Source organism: Lactuca serriola, chromosome 2 (assembly GCF_051521515.1).
Source record: "Lactuca serriola cultivar US96UC23 chromosome 2, Lser_US96UC23_V15, whole genome shotgun sequence".
NCBI classification, from domain to species: Eukaryota; Viridiplantae; Streptophyta; class Magnoliopsida; order Asterales; family Asteraceae; genus Lactuca; species Lactuca serriola.
In genome coordinates this window covers 217,512,875-217,534,268 of record NC_136409.1, presented here as the reverse complement: position 1 = coordinate 217,534,268, position 21,394 = coordinate 217,512,875, and the positions used below count along the sequence as shown (strand labels likewise).

The following is a 21,394-nucleotide window of genomic DNA, read 5'->3' as shown; positions in this document are numbered from 1 at the left end:
GTTTCAATCTCGAGTGTGCCCTTCAGGTTTTGTGACTGGGATGCCGAGGATCATAAAACAAGGTGTGAAGTAACCATGCAAATTACTTGGTACCCTTAAGTGTTTACCCCTCAATCAATGTGCTGGTTAACCACACACGCTCCATCGATACTATGATAAACATTAAGTTACCCTTTGCCTACCTTGTTAAATACGAGTTAGTGTGCCGGTTAACCATACACGCTCCACTAACCGACTTAAACAAAGTGCAAAGTGTAATTTCATGGATTAGCACCTTATCCACATTTTCCTAAGTAACTAAGATTGGGTATTTATAAAAGGTTTAGTTACTCACTATTTATCATTAATACTTTTAATGAAGGGAGAATTATAGTCTTTGTCCTACCCGTTCGGCTAACGACCCTCCACCGGTCAAGGAAGCAGTGGGTGAGAGTGGACACCCATTAAACTGCCATTTTATAGGCAGTAACCTTATACCCCCCTTATAGACCGGCTTCGTGAATGAGGCCTACTAACGGTAAGACTGACTTTACTCTTATACATATATATATATATATATATATATATATATATATATATATATATATATATTATTAACTTATAATATTATAAAGTATAGGGGTTGGATTTTAACTTTTAAAATTCTAAGGGCTAACTTGGAATTAAATTATTCATAAGAGAAAACTTTTCAAATTCCAAAACTTGAGGGCAAGTTTTGAAACTATTCAAAACTAATTAATTCTATAACTTATGTGTTTAAAGTAGTTTTAATTAAAAAACTCTTCAAGTTCCATAACTTGAGGACAAGTTATGGAAGACTTTAAACTAATAAAAGAATTAACTTTTCTTTATTTTATAACTTATGGAATTAATTAAGGTTACACATTTTATTACTTAATGAAGTGACTCTTGAACTTCCATAACTTGAGGACAAGTTATGGAGTCATAAAACCATTCAATGAGACAAGACTCTTCATTTTTGTAACCATTGCCAACTTTTATGAGTTTTATGAAACTTAAATGTGACCTTTCATGTAACTTGAGGACAAGTTACACAAACACATTTTAGAATCACCTCTTAGATTAAAATGGATTGAAAAACACATGATCAATTAACTTTTTCTATTAATCTAAGCAACTCATAAGAACAAGATAATTCAAATCAAACTTTTTCATGTAATTAGCATAACACTTAAACTAATACAAAACATGAATCTATTGACAATTATCTTTGAAATTGGAAGTATGTAGCCAATGACACGGCGATGGTACCATTAGAGGACATTTAGGTGGATGCGAGCCTGAATTATATTGAGAGGCCGATAAAGATTTTGGATCGGAAGGTGAAGGTTTTGTGGAACAAAGAGGTGCCCCTGGTTCAGGTCCAGTGGCAACATCGGAAGGGATCCAAATGGACTTGGGATCCAGAGTTCAAGATGCGTAAGCAGTATCCAAAGTCATTTCAGGAGCATGACTTCGAGGGTGAAGTCTGATTCTAGTGGGGGAGAATTGTAACATCCTAAGACCAGGTATACTCTATAAACCCTTGTTCTATTGGTAATTGTCAAGTTTTGTCCTTATATGAGAAAAGGGTGGTAAATGAGTATATGGGGCATACATGAGTGTACACTTAGCGTACGCATAAGCGTGTTTTTGACGTGGAAGCCACCTAGTACGTTGGGCGTACCAGAGGGTACGCTGGGCGTACTAGGCCCAAAGTGAAAACCCTAATTTGGGGTGTGCCCCTATTTAAAGGACATGATGGCCTCATTTCTATCCACCATTCCCAGACATCAAACCTCTCAAACCCTAATTTCTCGTCCCTCGAGCTTGTGAGGCCATTTGTGAGTTATTGGGTGTTCTTGTGTTTCCTTGGTGTGAAGAAGAAGCTTTGAAGAGGAAGGAGTGGGAGTCTAGGCTTTGGATCTGAGCTTATCTATGGTTGGAGCTTCAATTAGAGGTATAAAGCTCAAAGCTTTCTCACTCTTTTGATTTGTGCATCATTTTAGCCCATTTTAGGGTTTTGGTCCTAAAGTTGGATGCTTTATGAGATATTGAGCTCCAGAGTTTATTATCAACTCCTTTGAGTGTTTTGAGTGGTGTAGAGTCATAAAAATCGAGACTTGGACGTTTAAATCAAACCATGCATGAGTTATGAGCATATTTGAGAATAGGGAGTGAGAGTTTTGAAGTTTGTTGTTTATCAGCCATGCAAAGGCATAAAGTTGCTGACTTTATGGAGTAAGAGTCTTTAGGACGTTCAGATTTGAAAATTGAGCTAAGCTCTTAGCAGATTAAGACCAAACAAGTGAGAAGAACAAAACTGGGACGTACGCTGAGCGTAATCCCATTACGCGTAGCGTAGGACTGAGAATCCCTAATGCATTCGTGACAAAGGAGTACGCCCAACGTAGAGGGCTTGTACGCGCTGCCGTTGACTTTTAAGGTTTGGTTAATTTGTGGAATATTAAGGCCATGGAAGGGTGAAATGGTCTTTTATCCTTCTGTTAGTTTATAGAAGGATTACTCTAGCTTCTTTGAGAGCCATTAGTAATTAGAAATAATTATCGTTTGTGTTAGGCGGAGGCTAGACCGGTGATTTGAGTTTGAGGCTATCCGATTTCTTACGAGGTGAGTCTTCTCACTATACTTACCTGAGTGGTAATACCGAGCGGCCGAAGGGCCTTATCTAAGTTATTGAATGGAGGGTCCTATATACTTATATTGAGTTATGTGATATTGTGCTTTTCTGTCTTTGTGATAATTGCTATGTTATTCTGTGTTTTTCTGAGATCGGATCGGAGGGTCCAAACCGAGTTGTGAGACAGGAGGGTCTTCACTGAGATATAGGACTGGAGGGTCCAACCCGAGCTGTGAGACTGGAGTGTCGTCACCGAGATACATGACTTGAGGGTCCAACCTGAGCTGTGAGACCATAGGGTCCTTATTAAGACACATAATCGGAGGGTCCACACCGAGTTATAGCCATGAGAGGCTTATTATTTTTGTATGAGGTATTTTGGGGAACTCACTAAGCTTTATGCTTACCGTGCTGTGTGATATGTGTTTCAGGTACTTCTCAGGATCACGTGAAGGCACCGGCTTGATAGTACACAGTGGAGCGAGATTATTTTTATGATTATGGGATATTGATTTTACTTGTGGATTATTGACATTTGAGACACTTGTGGTTTTTGAGAAAATGTAATATGAGTTTATTGTGTTCTAAAAATGAAATTTTTGGTTTGAAAATTTTACGTTGTTACATTAGGATTATTATATTAAGCTGTGAAATGGTAGTCAATGTTTTTGACTATACTGTATGGTTTAGCTACCAATACGTTGGCCGAGATCGTCACCTCAAGACCTTTTACGGTTCAACTTTCAGGGGAAAGGTTATGAATCTTTTAGAACCCCTTGTTCTGTGCCATTAATTGGGATTTATACATTCCCAGCTCTGAGATGTTTTTGTCACATTATAGGTAAAGATTATGACTCTTTTTAAGACCTATGGTTGCATCCTTGCATAGATTTTGCTCAAGTAGCGTAGGTGATCAGCCATTGTTGCTACTTGGAAAATATGCACAACCTCTATACTTTGTGTTTTTGCAACACAAAATTATGGAAAGCTCTTTCAAAATGCAAATTATAGAGAGACATGAGATAATAGACCTTGAATGTCTAAGTATCAGGGCGTAGGCCCGGTCTTCGCTTCAGCACCTAGAGTATGGTTATCCTGTGCGGAGTTTGACCATATTCCTTATCATAAGCATCTGCTTTTTTTATTAAGTGCTTTGCTATGGCTAACTCATTGTGGCTGTGTCTCGTTTCCTGATCTGCTACAAGTTCTCCTTAATAGGCTGGGGTTTCCTCTCATGTCTACCATCGGTGCCCAGCATAAGGGAGCCAAAATTTGCTTTTCATGCCTTGGAGCTGCTTGAGCTTTCCATTCTTCCCAGGACGTCGCAAGATGCAACCGTTGGAAGTGCCTTCCTGCAGCTTGGTAAGAGAAGCACTCGCGCTTTCCTGTGCTCCTATCAACCTTGCATTTCACACCATCGCTTGGGGTGTCGTTTATCGCATCAGAGGCCTTTGTCGGTTCTCTTCTACAAGAAGGATTGTGTGTTAAAATGAGTGGCATTTTGCCTCTATTTTTGTTGCATCTGGCGATTTTTTTTCGTCCCACTAGACTTTGGCTCATGTTTTACATTGGCCAAGATCTTGCTCCGAGTCCCAAATCGATCTTTGGTTGGGCATGGTTCGGTCATCAATTCTAGGCCAGGCTGGTGCCGATACCCATGGGTAAGTGGTTCTTTGCTTCATGTTGTTGCTCTATACTCTGGATGAGCCATTCTCAGGTCGACGCTCGCTCCTTTCAATGAGGGAGATGTTGTGAGCCGACTGAAAATGTCTCTTTGTCTTTTCCTGGATTTGTGGATCAACACTTGTGCTGTCGCGGACCTCCGCTATGGATCCTCCACCTTCTGATAACATTTGCTTCGACACAAATGGGTTTCTTGTTTCTTTTATCGTTAGGTGCCACATTCATTACTTGGCTTGGTTGCCACTACCGTTTTAGATCCGTCACTCGTACTGAATTTGAGGACACGGTGTAAAGTAGACAGAATCGCTTGTAGCTGGAACATCACTAGCTGAACTAGTAGAATATTGTGGTCTGCTGGGCGGTCAACAACCAAGAATTCGAGCGCCCTTGTTATCTATTTGGTTCCATCATGACTGATCAATGTGAATGGGAGCGTGACTATTCCTGTTAGCCAGATGTCATGACTGGTGAACCCAATTAGCGAGCCTTGGCGCGGTAGCTGGAGGTGCTTTTTCCATTCAGTTGGTAACTATCGGAGGCAGTGTTCATAAATCACGTTGACCCTACTCTTGGTATCGATATATACTTGTTCAACACGGTTTTGGCTAAATGAAATCGGTGATGTGCATGGGGTCATTTGGATCCCAGTGCTCTGGCGGGGGGTCGTTCATTGAAAGTGCTATGTTAAGGATGTTTTGATGGTATACCCTCACGCTCACGTGTTGTCTTTGGGGATTGCTACATGAGCAGGGCCCTGTGATGGTAAGTATCTCTATCCTCCAGTCATGGTCCTTTCTGCCATCCTTTTGGTTTCTAGGCGGGTGTTTATCCTTGTCAAAATTTTCCCTAAGCTCTTTGGCTATGTCGACTATGTTTCCAACTAGTTGTTTGTCATCGATCTCCCGCTTCAATACCGTGCACTCGTTGGTATCATGATTTTTGCTTTTATGGTACTCACAAAACTTGGTCTTGTCTTTGTTCTCCTTTACTGGAGTCTTATTGATTGTGTTGACATCGTTATGACCACTCATGCTATCATCTCTGTTGAAAGGCCTATACCTCCGTGACATGTGCCCGGAATGGTGGTTGTGCCTCTATTGGTTGCCATCTTGCTTCTCTTGTTGGGCTGAGCTTGGTCGGGACATTGCTTCCTCTTGTTTGATGTATGCGTTGGCCACAACTTTGAGATTGGCCTCTTTTCCCTCTTCCCCCTCGATTTGACGCAAGTATTTTTCTATACATAACTTGAGTTCGTCCCTGGATCTAGGAACTGTTCCTTGAATCTTCCTCGATAGGAGTCCAGGAAGCAGACCTTGGGCGAAGGTGCCTGTCACCAGGAACTCTTCATGTCGTGAGACATTCAAGGTAGCTAGCGTGAATCGGTCATAATAGTCACGGTCAATTCTCCTTCTTTTTTCTTGCACGCCATCACAAAGTTGGTGTCCCCTTTTCCTTTTCTCAATTGCATGAAGTTGTTGAAGAAAAGGTATTTCAACTGCTTGAAGCTTGAGATACTGCCAGGCCTTAGAGACTTGAACCACTTGCCTGCGTTTCTTGTTAAGGTGTAGGGGAAATACATGCAAGTGAAACGACGATCCATCTTAAGAGATGTTATCTTCCACTCGTAGTTGTCGATGTGGTCATCTGGGTATGTATTACCATTGTACTTTGGCATGTTTGGTATCATTGCAGTGTGTGGGATCTCGTAGTGCAATAGTTTATGGATAAAATTGGAGCTTGCGCTTCGCATAGGGTTGTCCATGTATGAATACGATATACCCCCATAAGCCATGTGTTGCTGCATCTGGTAGGGGCTCGTGTACATCTGGTTATGCATGGCAGTCGACGAGATGTACGATTGATACTGCTGTAGGTTTGGCTGCAATCTAAAGTGCCGGATTGCGTATTTCCCTACCGGGGGAGCCATATATGGGCTTGCTCTTGTGTATTGTTGTGTGTACGTACTGAACAGTTGAGCGGATACCATGAGGGGATTGAATTCAGGTGCTACTAAGAACTGAAGACCGGATCCATAAGAGCTGGATCCCTGACTGGTCGAGGTCTTCATGCTTGTTACTTGCAACTAAGATAGTGTCGGGATTGAACCTGGGGTATGTTGTACGAGTTGGTTGAAGATCGGCGGTTATTGTATGAATATCGGCACATGAGGCATCTCTGACATGGTGGCGTGTGGATGAACCATTGGGGGATATTGTGGCTATGGCTGAATAGTGTCGGGGATCCAGGTTCCGACGCCTAATGTGTGTGGGAAGGGTTGTTATTGCGAAGCAGGGATCTTTGTTTGTTCCGTTGTGATGGTTTGTGGAGTTGTGGTTGCGATTGCTACTTATAGAGTTGAGCTAGCTTTTTGGCACCATAGACCGACTATGTAAGTTTTCGGTTGTTTCAGCTGCAAAATTGGATGGTGTTTGTGAGACATGTGTGTGGTTTAAAGTGTGTTCTTCCTCAACGAAAGTTTGCCCGCCATCTAGTGACTGCATTGGACATAACAGACTTCTCTCCACTATTCCTGATGTCACTGGGATGTCTCCTGTCATCGTTGCTTTCTGGATTTGCTTACATCGTTCTATAGATATGCCCGGATGGCGCCAAATGTTGTGAAATGTGGGAGAGGGTTGGTTTGGAGTCGTAGATAAGACCCGTGCCAGATTCTTCTCCTGTATCACAATATTAAAAGGGAGAGATGATCGTCAGTCAATGTCCGGGAGGAATTCTCGGGACGAAGCTCCGACAATCAAGTTAGTATGAGGTCTGAGAGAGATAAGAATAAATTACATGAAAAAGAGTTTCGTCCCTTCTTTGCGAGGAAGAAGGGTCTTTTATACCTATTTGAGGGGCGTATGCCCCTCAACCGATTCTGTTGAGCACTCTTACATGGGGTGCGACTTGGTTGACCCATACTGGAGGATCTTCCGTCAAGCCTTTTTGCCTCATCCCCTCATTGGCTAGAGGGAAATCTTTTAATTATTTAGATGATTGTGACTATCATCTGAAGGGTAAGTGTGGCTCTCTGATTGGTCCCATGTTTAACGGGGTGTAATTCCTTAGAGAAGAGGTTAAGGCACAGTTCCGTACCTTAATCGTCACACCAATGATTTTCACGTTGGCAAATGCCCGGTCAAGACCAGGTCCGACTGGTTTCTGACCGGACCAAGCCCGACGTTAGTTTGACTTCTTATTTTTTGACGTTCTCCTTGAGAGATACGTTAACTATATATATATATATATATATATATATATATATATATATATATATATATATATATATATATATATATATATATATATATAACCTCCATTACTTTTCAATTTCCATCTTAATATAACAAAGATATTAAGTTAAATATGTATTGAATTTAAAATATTCCCTTATAATTACAGACTTTTAAAATGATTATTATAATATAACTATTTGTTAATTTAAATATTAAGTGTAATCCAAAACATAAATTAAAATATAAAAGAAGCTTAAAAGTATATTCTAATATTATTTTTTTAAATAGTTAAAATGATTTAATTATATACATAGAAAAAAATCAAATAATATAAATGAGACAATTTTTTTAACTTCATATGCATTTGGTAACCTCCATGGTCTTTCGATACAACTTAATATAATTAACATATAGGCTTTTAAAATGATTTAAAATATTATCATATAATTAATATATTGATTTAAAATAGAATGACAAAATAAATTAAATAAAAGTATAAAAAAATTTATTTTTTATTATAATTCAATGTTTTTTTATTCAAATAAATGGCTTTTAATTATTTAACAGAAACAATTACATTGCATTAACTTACATACAATGATTTTATATCAATTGACAATCATGCTCGGAATTAAAAAAGGAATTAAAAAAGAAATCAATAGATAAGTAAATTTTAAACTATTCAATCATAACGTTAAATTTTAATACTAAATTGAAAACACTATTTTGTTTTATTTAAACACAAACTACAGATAGATGGTATTGAATAGTATTATTCTGATAAATGTATATGTTATAATATGTTTCAAAATAAGTAAAAATTTATATATATCAACTTAATGTTATAGTTATTATTTTATTGTTAATATGTTATTATTTTCAATTTATATATATATATATATATATATATATATATATATATATATATATATATATATATATATATATATATATATATATATATATAGTTTTAAACTGTGTAACATATGGATATTCATCTAATTAGCTATAGAGGAAATGGGAAATACAAGATAACTTGGATGGATTTGGATAGTTTGATTAAAGGGGCGTTTTCTAAATTTATTTAAAAAGTTTATTAGTTTATTAGTATTTCCATACTGTTATAAACTAAAAAGGTGTATACATAAAAAATTACTTGTTATGATGGAAAACTGTTAATAAGTCATTTTTATAGACAAAATTGCAAAAATGGTCCCTGTGGTATGTATTTTTTTGGGGGTTTTAGTCCAAACAGTGACTTTTTTGGTTTCGTAGTCCTTTTGGACTACTTTCATTGTAGAATTGGTCCCTGATAATCTTGAAAAGACTATATTGCCATTTTAATTTGTTTTTTCCATTTACTTAAATATTTTTTTCTTTTATTTAATTATAAATGTTAAATAAAATCAAGAATGGGACCTCTCTCTCTCTCTCTCTAGAAACTGATTTAATGGCGGATGAGAGTAAAGACACTGCTATTACTACAGCGATCATGGAATCATCGTCAAAAACATTTCTCTACCCACTTCACGAAATCGCCATGACTCCAACCCACAAGCTTCTGTTAAAGCAATGGCTTAAAGAAGAAGAACTGATCCTGAATCGAATCGCTCTCAAAGAATATTACTCCGATTCTTCCTCCAAGCGCAGGAAAAGCCTCGACATGTCTAACTCCATCCGGAAAATGGTCGCCGCTGTAGGGCGGAAATGGACGAACCAAAAACAACCCCCATTCCAGCCTCAAACGCCAAAGTTTCGCCAGCAACCATCGATTACAACCATGATCATGGCGCCTTAAAAAGATTTCCAAGCATCGTCAGTGAGTGAGAATTAGCAAGGGATTCATATTCAAATTCCTTAAGAGATGATTGCTCAGAGACATTCGAATTAGGGTTCAAAGACAACGGCGAGAAGAAAGAGGGGAAGAAACCAAGACGATGGTGATGGAAGTTATGGGGTTCATCCACCGTTGTGGAGGATCCAACAAAGACGACGACGACGACACTTTCAGCAGAGTAAATGGCGTCGAAAGATCATACTCAAAATCATGGCAAGATCGAACAGAATCAAAAGGGGGATTTAACAAAAAGGTATTACGAAGCAACAATAGTGTAAGTTAGAGAAATTCTTCATTCAACACCACCAAGAAACCAAACTCTGAAACCAACGGGAAGAACAAGAGAGTTATAGGAGATGAATTTGTTCTTGAGAGGAATCGAAGTGCAAGATATTCACCAAATCACACATATAGTGGAATCCTTCGTTTCTACTTAAGGGGGTCTGCATCTGGATCATGCAACCGATCATGGATCCTATCTCTCTGTTCGCTCCTCTGTTCTCTGGGATTAATCTGGGCTGTTCGTTACAAGACAGACACAAAATCGCATCTGGAGAAATTACTGGAGAGGGAGAAAGAAGATGGGAAGTTATTGGGGAAGTTTGTGGAGGAATTGAAGAAGAAAGGTTTGGAGTTTGATTTGTTGAAGGAAGTTGATGCACTTCGAAGGGCTAAAACTTTGAGGGTTGAAGGTAAAGCAGTGAAGAAATGGTCAACGAAAGACTCTGTTACTCTGTTTTTCTTCACTGTTTCTTGTTTGGTTCTTGCTCTTACTAGGGTCATTCTCTGCAATTGATCCAAAATGGTGATATGGGTTTTAATTTTTTTGATTACTTAAGTGGGATTTGGGTTTCTGGTTCGACATTGCATAAGTATCTATGAGTGTGTTTTGGCAGAAGTGGGATTTCAGTTGCTATCTAAGTTTGATTTTGTTGATTTTAGGATGAAGGTGTTTGGATGTTTGTTAATTTTTTTTAAAGTGATTGATATGATTTTAGGAATCTTGTATACATGATCATTTGGTTTGATTTTAGGATGAAGGTGTTTGGATGTTTTGATTTCGTGCCTCTTTTTCTTCCGATCAGCCATCGCCAAATCCCCAACTGAGAGAGAGAGAGGTGGGTCCCATTCTTGATTTGATTTAACATTTATAATTAAATAAAAGAAAAAAGTATTTAAGTAAATGGAAAAAACAAATTAAAAGGGCAATATAGTCTTTTCAAGATTATCAGGGACCAATTCTACAATGAAAGTAGTCCAAAAGGACTACGAAACCAAAAAAGTCACTGTTTGGACTAAAACCCCTAAAAAATGCATACCACAAGGACCATTTTTGCAATTTTGTCTTTTTTATAAGTTAACTCATTTTAACTTATTAGCTTATATCTAGCTAATAAGCTAATAAATATTATTATTATTATTATTATTATTATTATTATTATTATTATTATTATTATTATTATTATTATTATCATCATCATCTTAAATATTACTAAAAGAGAAACCTTATGAGATCATCTTAAATAATTGAACCACTGATTGTATTTCAATCTTATTTTTTCACCCTTAGATCAAATTGCTGACATCATCTTCCCCATATGGAATGTATTTAATTCCAATAAATGTTTTCCAATCATCAATTAATAACTTACATTCGTTGAAATGGAATGTATTTAATTCCAATAAAAGTTTTCCATATTTTACATCTTGAATTTTCAGTTATGAAGATTTTAATATGGTCAATTTTAAAAACATATTACTAACAAATCATTTCAATCAAGGTCTTAATATCAACCATTAAGATAAATCCGTTTATATTAGTAAACCATTAATATAAAATCTTTTTTTTATTAGGAAATCATTAATACCGAAAAATCATATTCAAATTATCACATACATATACGATTCATCATTAAATCTACGACTCACATTTATTTTCAATCGTTTCTTTTCTTCAAACCTTCTCCTACAATATCGTTAATATTGCTTATAACTTCCATTACGATTCTCTGCTATAAACATTCGCTCTTGTGCGCTAGAAGGTCAGTACCTTCTTTCGCTTTTTATATTTTTTTCGATTATTTTTTGTTCCCATATCAAATGTATATATTCATATATTTCGATTTTCTTTGTCACAAATTACATGAAATCAGTTAACTACTTTTCTGAAAATTTTCAAATAAACATGAAAAGATATTAGGTACCTTTAACAAAACAAAATTTAACTATATTGGAAACTGACATTAATTACGAAAATGTTACTTTTATATATTAGAGATAATTATGATTTTTTTTAATTTTTATGTCATAAGAATCCGGTTAATTTTGGTATGATTTTAAAATATCATTGAAATTATTATGTTTTTGTATATCATATCAACCTACTTTTTTATCTTTATATAATAACAATAAAATTTATTAATTTATACAACAAATATAGATATTTCAAATTTTGTAATATTATTATACCTTACAAAATACAACTCCCTCCAAAATAAATTTTCGCCAGTAATTTCATCCATAATTTCAACAAATTTAAATTTATATTTTCTTTATATAATTTTTTTTAATGATCCTGATTTTTTTCTCCAAAAGTATATCAAACATTTACGTCTTAGATAATGCTGCCCTATTATAATTATTATTTTTCAAAAATATATCCGTTTAATGAGGAATTTGATATAATAAAGGAAGTGAAAGTTAATTGAAATGAGATATATATTCCATAATTATTACATGAGTTTATTAAAAAAAATTAATATCAATGTGTAAACATTAAGCATTTTCAAAGTGAAATTTTAGAATACATACAAACGATGATGTTGTACAATGAAATATAAAATTGAATAGATTGAAAAAAAACACTATTAAAGCAGTCAATCTTGAAAATAACATAGTTATGAAAAATTATAAAGTAAGATAAAAATTATAAGATATTAGGAGATTTGTAAAAAGTACATTTAGTAAAAGCGTTACGGTTATTAGAAAAAAATAAGACCGTTAAGATTAGTGAAAATACAATGTATAAACTAAATTATCACAATAGTAATGAAATGTCATTATTTGATATTTCATATAATTGAAAGATATATCAAATTACATTGATGATATACTAAAATTATTCAAAATTGTGCCAAAACTAATGCAAAGTTCTTGCGAACACCAAATAAATAAGAACAAACATAAAAGCTAGCATTTATATTCATAATCAATTTAAAATAAACTAATCATGATTTAAAAAAGAATCTCTATTGATGATATACTAAAAGTAAATCTATATAACATTTAACATTTTATAAATTATATTACATAACTTTATTTGAATAAATGAAATAGTTGTCAATATTTAATACAATAAAAAAACGGTATATTGGTTGTCAATATATGTTTAAATTAGGTAACATTATTATGCAAGGAACGTCTAATTAAAATGCTTATAAATATATAAATATCATAACTATATGAGACGAGGAAAGTCGTTCAACTAATAAAACCAAAAATGATGTCTACAAAGAGATCTTTCAATTATTATATATATTTATCGTTTTCAATAGACTTTCTATACATTTCAATAATACCACTAACCATATATTTTTTTATAATCATTATACAATATCTATAAACGATTATATGTTTTTTTATGCGTTTCCCACGTTTAACGCGGGCTATAATCTAGTTATTATTATGCCAAACATCCTTGTAATATGAATGGATGGGATGCAATGATAAGATTGGGGTACACCAAATAGCTTCGTAAAACGGCCCAAAGAGGATTTATAGGACTCACTGAGTTATTTAATTTATCAACTCGATTAGGTCCTGAAAGAGATCCAGCCCATTTGTTTTGATACCGTTAATAACTCACGGAAACGTAACATGACAAGCGATTACTCAACCGATTATCCACGACAAGCAGCTTATTCTATTGAACATATCTCCCTTGAAGAATGATGTGGTGGGTTTGCAGAATGCAGATACTTTCAAACATTAGCCTTATGTTAATGGTTAGTCTTCATTTCTGTTAAATCACTTTAGTAACAATTGGCGCTACCCTAAAGATTATTCGATTGATTATTCTATATAATAAAATTTTGACTCTTATAGAGAGAAAGTAAAACCCTAAAAGTTTTTACTTTTCTTATTTATCCATTAAAGTACCTGTTACAAGATTAATCGTGAAAAAAATGATTGGATCATATACCAAGGACGGTTAGAAGACTTGGTGCGTTCCATTTTGTTAGTCAAACTTAAATGCAGAAAATAATTATTGGGAAATTTTATTCTTAGCCAAATAAAAATAGGGCAATTGCGACAAATATACCAATGAACTAACTTGACCACTCTTATAAAAAAATACATTAGTAACCTACTTGCATTTTTCTACGTATTAATTCAGGTATCTATTTGACCGTTTACCCGGTTAATTTTTTTTTATTGCTGACTTGTTAAAAATGCTGATGTCACATTTTTTATTTTTTTAATTACTTGAGAGCCGCCTGCCCGCTGCCATGCTGCATTTTTAACAATATTTTGTTGATAATTTAATTCTTTACTCGCTGAAACCACTTCTACCCACCAACTCCACTTTTTCTAGCCACAAATTAAACCAGAACCAAATATAACACCCTCTTAACCACTATCGATCGGGTGCCTAAATTACAATAACATTATATTGTAACCCAAACCCAAAAAATTAACTGAAGTTGAATTAAAACCCGAAAAACTAAAGCTCAACTCCTCATATATATATTCTGTACTTGCATTCATGTCTGGTGTCTTGTTTTTTGGTACAACCCTCGAGCATCTCCGCACAACTTCAGAGTTGGTAGTCTCACGGTTTATAAAAAAACTAAGCAAAGCCCTAGCAATATATATATATATATATATATATATATATATATATATATATATATATATATATATATATATATATATATATATATATATATATATATATATATTGGAGAACCAACATCTTGATAAACCAGACGGTGGTTCAGGTGCTAAGCCTCTATAGGTAAAATAAATAACTTGAATAAATATAAATGTTACAAACTAATTAGATTAAAGAAAATTCCACGTAATTGTGTTTGTACATTAGATATATAATGTGGAAGATGATGTCGCAAGAACCTGTGATCATATTGTCTATACTTATAGAAAGATACAAGTTGGTTGGTATGGTGGATAAAAAAACAAAGGATGTTGCCTATATTAGTAAACATAGTATACTTTGTTGCTATTTGATGTAGTTTAACCAATAAAGATTATAATAAAGAAGATCCCAACAAACTTATGGCATTTAGATACATTTTCTATAAAACGTACCCTCATCTTACATATATAGCAAATATCATTGCAACAACAAATCATGTAAAATTTTAATCAATTTAGTTGTAAAACTATGTATTCTTTTTGTTGTAATTTTCTATATATATTAGATTTTAATCAATATTTTTCTGATATACCTTTTTTTTATATCATAACAATTTAAAAAATCGAATTTCAGATCATCTCATTTATTTTAAGGATATCTTGGTGTGATTTTTTAAATGACATATTACGTGTAAATTAAAATTTGTTTTTTACGTTAAACATAAAATAGTTATGTCAATCGTTCAAAATATGGTGTGGGTGTAACTTTAAACTTCAATTCTGAAAAGAGTTGAATAAAAGTTGTAATGGGTTGATGTAATGTGGCAAGATAAGTAGTATTAGTGTGTATTAGATCAAAATTTAGTTTTATTTTGGTCGAGAAGATATATGGATGAAATCAAATAGTTGGTTATTTGATTATTTCTCTAAACCTAAAGAGGGAGTTCTTCTTTTCATCTTTTTGTAGTTAAGTGAAGTGAATTTTATGATTAAAATTAATATATATATATATATATATATATATATATATATATATATATATATATATATATATATATATATATATATATATATATATATATATATATCATTGTCTTCGTTAATTTGCAGCTCTGTGAGTACATTCTATCTCAACAATTCACACAATAAACTTCATAGTATTTTTAGTTATCTTTAAAAATTTTATTGGTTAGTCTTATAATGGCCTTATATAATTAGATTATTTCCTATCTTTAAAACAAAAGGCCAATATATATAGCTGGGAAAATATTAACAAACATATCATCATAATCATATTGAGTTTTTGCTATAAATTATTTAACAAGTTGGATCCTCACTTTGTCTTGGTCAAGGTGATATGGATTGGTTGATGGCTTTCATTTCACCATCTACATGCAATGAAAAACCGATTATAAATTTAAAACTCAGCAGTTATCCTTGTACTCCTGAATTTAGTTCCCAAAATTAATGAACTCTATTATGGCTTTCCTCTTTTCTTGTCTTGTTATATCTCTGATTACCTCCACCATCTCTTTTTCTAGTAACGAGACCGATTATCAGGCTTTATTGAAGTTCAAGTCAATGATCAGGAATGAAGAAGCTCTAAGCTCATGGAACGCTTCCTCTCATTTCTGTGATTGGAGTGGTGTTTCATGTGGGAAACGTCACAGAAGAGTGATTGCTGTAGAACTGAAGTCGCGGGGCCTACAAGGCGTGTTGTCTCCTTATGTAGGGAACCTCAGCTTCCTTCGTCTGTTTTCTCTATGGAACAACACCTTTCAAGGAACCATCCCTCATCAACTCGGCCATCTATCCAGGTTACGTTTCCTGCAACTTAGCTATAACAACTTCACGGGAGTCATTCCAACCAACTTATCTGGTTGTTCTAAACTTGAAAAGCTTGGACTTAAAAATAACAAGCTAGTTGGAAGCATACCAGAAGAGATCAGTTTCCTCTCCAAACTTAATTTTATTTCAGTTAGTTATAACGAGTTAACAGGTGGAATCCCGCCTGCCTTGGGGAATATAACATCGATGGAAGTGTTTGATGTAACGAATAATCCGTTGGGTGGGAGCATTCCGGACACCTTAGGAAATTGGAAAATTTTAACAGAATTTTACTCAGGTGCTTGTAACTTATCTGGAACCATCCCTCCTTCCATTTTTAACCTCTCACTCCTAACCAATTTTTCCTTGGCTGAGAATCAGCTTACCGGTAGTCTTCCCTCAGCCTTAGGTGAAATGCTCCCGAATCTTGTACACCTTCAATTACGGAATAACCAACTGACTGGACCTCTTCCACCCTCGATATCTAATTGTTCGAAACTAGTAGACATTCAACTGAGCTACAACAATTTTAGTGGGAAGTTGAATATCAACTTTGAAAAACTAAAAAATATCTATAGAATACACTTGGGTGATAACACCTTTGGAGTCGGATCAGAATCAGATGATATGCAGTTTATTAATACTTTAAAAAACTGCAGCAGATTAGTTTCGTTGGATCTTCATAATTGCAAGTGTCAAGGAGCGTTGCCCACATCAATTGGTAATCTATCTGATCAATTTCGTAGACTAGTTCTAAGAGGAAATCATTTATATGGAAACCTCCCTTCAAGTATAGGTAATCTAGTTGGCTTGACCCAACTAGATTTAGCAGATAACCATTTCAACGGAGAAATCCCCTCTACGATCGGTAAGCTTTACAAGCTACAAGAAGCTTATCTATTTGAGAACCAATTTTCTGGGCCAATTCCAGATGCCATAGGGAACTTATCATTGTTAAATAGACTTGCTTTAGATTCCAATAGATTGGAATGGCATATTCCATCAAACCTGGGAAATTGTCATAATCTATTGGAGTTGTGGCTTAATGATAATACACTCAGCGGCACAATACCTAAAGAAATTCTTCAAATTTCATCTCTAACCATTATGTTAAATCTTTCTCAAAATAGCCTGTCCGGGTCACTTCCAACAGAGGTTGGCGAACTCAAGATGTTGACTTCTCTAGATTTGTCTAATAATAATTTTTCAGGTAACCTTCCTAGTAGCCTTGGTAGTTGCACTAGCCTTTCGTTCTTATCCCTCAAAGGCAACTTCTTTATGGGCATGGTACCCTCATCATTAAGTTCCATGAAAGGAGTTAAGACACTCGATCTTTCCCATAATAAGTTATCAGGAAGTGTTCCTCGATTCTTGGAAGGGTTCTCATTTGAATATGTAAATCTTTCCTTTAATGATTTTGAAGGTGAGGTACCGGTGAGAGGAGTGTTTGCCGATGCTAGTACGTTCTCTGTTTGGGGGAATAGCAGGCTTTGTGGTGGCTTGCCTGAACTTGGGTTGCCCATGTGCAAGGAGACATGGAAAAATAAAAAACGGCTTCCTTTATTCGTAATAGTCATTATTATTGCATCCACCCTTCTCAGTATTTTATTTTTTACGTATGCTTGGTGCAAGAAAAGGAAGGGCCAACCCTCCCAATCATCAAGAGATGAACGCTTTATGAGAATATCATACGGTCAACTTCTCAAGGCCACCGATGGATTCTCCGAAGCCAACTTGATTGGAGAGGGTGGGTTTGGCTTTGTCTATAAAGGAATCCTAGATCATGATCATAATAGAATCGTTGCAGTTAAAGTCCTTCGTCTTCAAAACCGAGGTGCTCACAAAAGCTTTATAGCGGAGTGTGACGCATGGCGGAGCATTCGACACCGGAATCTATTGAAGATAATAACTTCATGTTCAAGTGTTGACTTTCAAGGAAATGACTTCAAAGCTTTGGTATACGAGTTCATGCCCAATGCAAGTTTAAATGACTGGTTGCATTCACGTGAAAGTACATCCAAATTAAACCTTCTCCAAAGAACAAATATTCTCATCGATGTCGCATCTGCACTTGATTATCTTCACAATCAGTGCCTACCACCCATCGTTCACTGCGACTTAAAGCCTAGCAATATTCTACTGGATGATGACATGGTGGCCCATGTTGGGGACTTTGGTTTAGTTCGATTTCTTGGAACAAATTCAAACCAAAACAATACAAGTGACATTAGAGGAACAATTGGGTATGCACCACCAGGTAAAGTTCTATTCGCAGATGTTTATATTTATTTACAATGTTAGGCTGTTCAAATCTTAATCACTTATAAGTTGTAGAGTATGGTGTTGCGAGTGAGATGACAAGTAGTGGGGATGTCTACAGCTTCGGAATACTATTGTTGGAGGTGATGACAGGAAAAAGGCCGACAGACAACATCTTTAGGGAAGGTCTAAGTCTTCATAAGTTTGCACAAATGGCATTGCCAAACCATGTAACCGATGTTATTGATGACAACCTTCTGAATTTTCTTCAAGAGGATGCTATTGCTACGCAACATACGATAGCAAAGGCAAAGCAAATAGAGGAATGCCTGGCTTTGACGGTCAAGATTGGAGTATCATGCTCTGTGGATTCCTCACGACATCGGATGAACATCCAAAATGCTGTCCGTGAGTTGCAGCATATTCTAGATACACTTCGAAAAATATTCGAGGTGTCTTATTAGTCAAACTTTTGGGTGTTAATTAGTTGTTAAAAATTGATGTATTTGTGTATGTGATGAACATTGCATTTCGGTGGAGTAAAATGTGAAATAAAATTGAAATAAAGGTATTATTTTTGAAAGTATTATGTTCTTTTAAGGGAAAGATGAGGTTTTGAGGTACATCTAAAAATATGGAAACATAGGGGGGAGGGGGGATGAAATCTTCAAAAAAATGTCCTATACTTTGGCCCTATTAATGGAAAAGTCATTCCTTATTTTTATTTTTATTTTTATTTTTTACTATTAATCCAGGATACCTGTAAACTTTTGCAAAATGGCTTGTGTACCCGGTCAATGCTTATGTTCACCGGTTTTTTGGGCTTAATCATAAATAAATGATCCGAGAGGGCTTTTTCGTTAATAAGGTTAAAGTGTAGGTATTTTTTTTGAACTTTTTCCTATATTTTTTTGTTGAACTATTGCCATAATTTGGGTTTATTTCACTTACTTTTTATCTTAACAAAAAATTTATAATTAAAATTTTGTTTTGTTTATCCGGTTGAAGAGTTAACCATACTTATTAAGTTGAATCTTATTGCGTTTGATTAGAGTCAGTTTAAAATTATATTAAAAACCAACAAAACCCAATGAAATAAGCCAAAATCTAGTTACATGGGTATGTTATAATTTCTAGACTAAGCTCAGGTTAGTACATTAAGGAGTCAATAATTAGTATCTATAACAGAATCGATTTTAGTAATAAGAATTTGAGTGGTAATTAAATATATAAAAAATGGTCTAAAATTGATTGTTGTAGATTATATTTAAAATGTGTTTTTATAACTAGTGTAGCTCTTACAACGTCCTTTGCAACCATTAAATCGTATTGGCATTTAAGTTATGTATTGTATGACAACTTGGCATTCACTTGGTCACTTCTAAAAAAGTAGAAACTCTTTCCATTGTCATTCGTCACACCTAAGACATCTTGATTTACACCCAAAAAGACCGGTTACAATGGCAGATGAAATATAATTGTTGTTGTTTTTTTTTTTTTTTTTTTTTTTTTTTTTTTTTTTTTCAAATAGAGCTCCATTAGAAATGTTATGTGGCCTAGAAACGCTTTCATCGCGACAAATTAGCAAAAGTCATCTTAATTATATTTAACATGTGTTTCTATAACTATTATAGTTCTTATAACGTTTTTTGAAGCTATTTAAACGTGTTGACATTTCAGTTATGTATTGTAGAACAACTTGACATTCATTTGGACATTTCGAAAAAAGTGGAAACTCCCTCCATTGCCATTCTTTCCACCTAAGTTACTTTGTTTTACACCCAAGACTTGAAAATTCAACAACAAAGGTAACATGTGTTTCTATGATATTTTTTGAAGAAAAAATTACCAAAAATAAGCCTAGAAATGATATATAAATGATCATTATTTAGATTTTTTTAATTAATAAATAAATATGAGTTTTTTTTAATAGAAAGGATATAGATGGCATTTTTATTTTGATTTTTAATAAATAAATATGAGTTTTTTTTAATAGAAAGGATATAGATGGCATTTTTATTTTGATTTTTAATAAATAAATATGAGTTTTTTTACAAATAAATTTAGTGTATATAAAAGGGAAATTTTTAAAAAGAAGTCCTAAACTTTAACCCTATAAACAAAAAAGTCATCAATGATTTTTTAACTATAATTAAGTCACAAAAATCGGTAAACATAAGCATTGATTGGGTACAAGGGCATTTTGCAAAAGTTTACTGGTATATTAGGTTTAATTGTCAAAAAAAAAAAAAACAAACAAACAAACAAACAAACAAAACAAAACAGAGGTGACTTTTTCGTTAACAAGCCCAAATTTTATGGATTTTTCTTGAGATTTTCCTTGGAGGAAAAGTTGTAAATCTTGCAAGTTTGAAAAATATTTAAAAGAATAGCTTTTGGATGTGGAATTTTGAAGTGTGGGCTAATTACATGATCATGCGATGTAGGTTATATAAATAGACACAATCGTGTATAAGGTTTTCGTGCAAGACTATTATGTTTGGTTTGGCTTGGTTATTACACTAATATGTTATACATAACATTATGGGCATAGGGATGAAACTGGACGTCGATAATTTTAGCATACATATAAAAGCCATCGAGGCCATATAATATATATAAAGCCATGGGCAGATATACATTTGATCGAGGCCAAGTGACACCCCACACATCATATTTTACATATCATATGTCATGTCATTCTGCACACCATTTTATTTTTTTCTAGGAAATGATAACCATACACAACACCGTTTTATTTTCCATGACACCATTTTTTTCGTTTTTTTATCTAAAAATAATAATACTATAACATAATAATCTCATAAAACATAACATTTAAAAGAAATTTTACATTTTAATTGAAAATAAAAACATTACAAAACACTAAGAACAAACTGTTATGATAATTAAAAAACATAGAGCAATAACTAATTTAAATTTGACCCCTAATTTTTTGTCTAATCTTTGCCTTCAAGTCTATCAAAACTTCAAGATATGAGGACGCCAAACATTAGATGCTTGTCGTAAGAATTA

The 21,394-nt window shown here is 34.2% G+C and overlaps 1 protein-coding gene across 1 annotated transcript; it reads left to right on the top strand.

Moving 5' to 3' along the window:
- Positions 1-15,722: 15,722 nt before the first annotated feature.
- Positions 15,723-18,890, top strand: LOC145088551 (LRR receptor-like serine/threonine-protein kinase EFR). Its single transcript, XM_079026929.1, has 2 exons — positions 15,723-18,356; positions 18,434-18,890. The coding sequence occupies exons 1-2, from the start codon at positions 15,740-15,742 to the stop codon at positions 18,820-18,822; spliced, it is 3,006 nt and encodes a 1,001-aa protein (XP_078883055.1). The 5' UTR covers positions 15,723-15,739; the 3' UTR covers positions 18,823-18,890.
- Positions 18,891-21,394: the final 2,504 nt, after the last annotated feature.

What these genes read in the sequence shown, in the direction of transcription:
- LOC145088551 (XM_079026929.1), top strand. Translation starts at nt 15,740, where the DNA reads ATGAACTCTATTATGGCTTTCCTCTTTTCTTGTCTTGTTATATCTCTG. An exon ending in AATTGGGTATGCACCACCAG is followed by an intron (nt 18,357 to 18,433) that starts GTAAAGTTCTAT and finishes TATAAGTTGTAG; the next exon opens with AGTATGGTGTTGCGAGTGAG.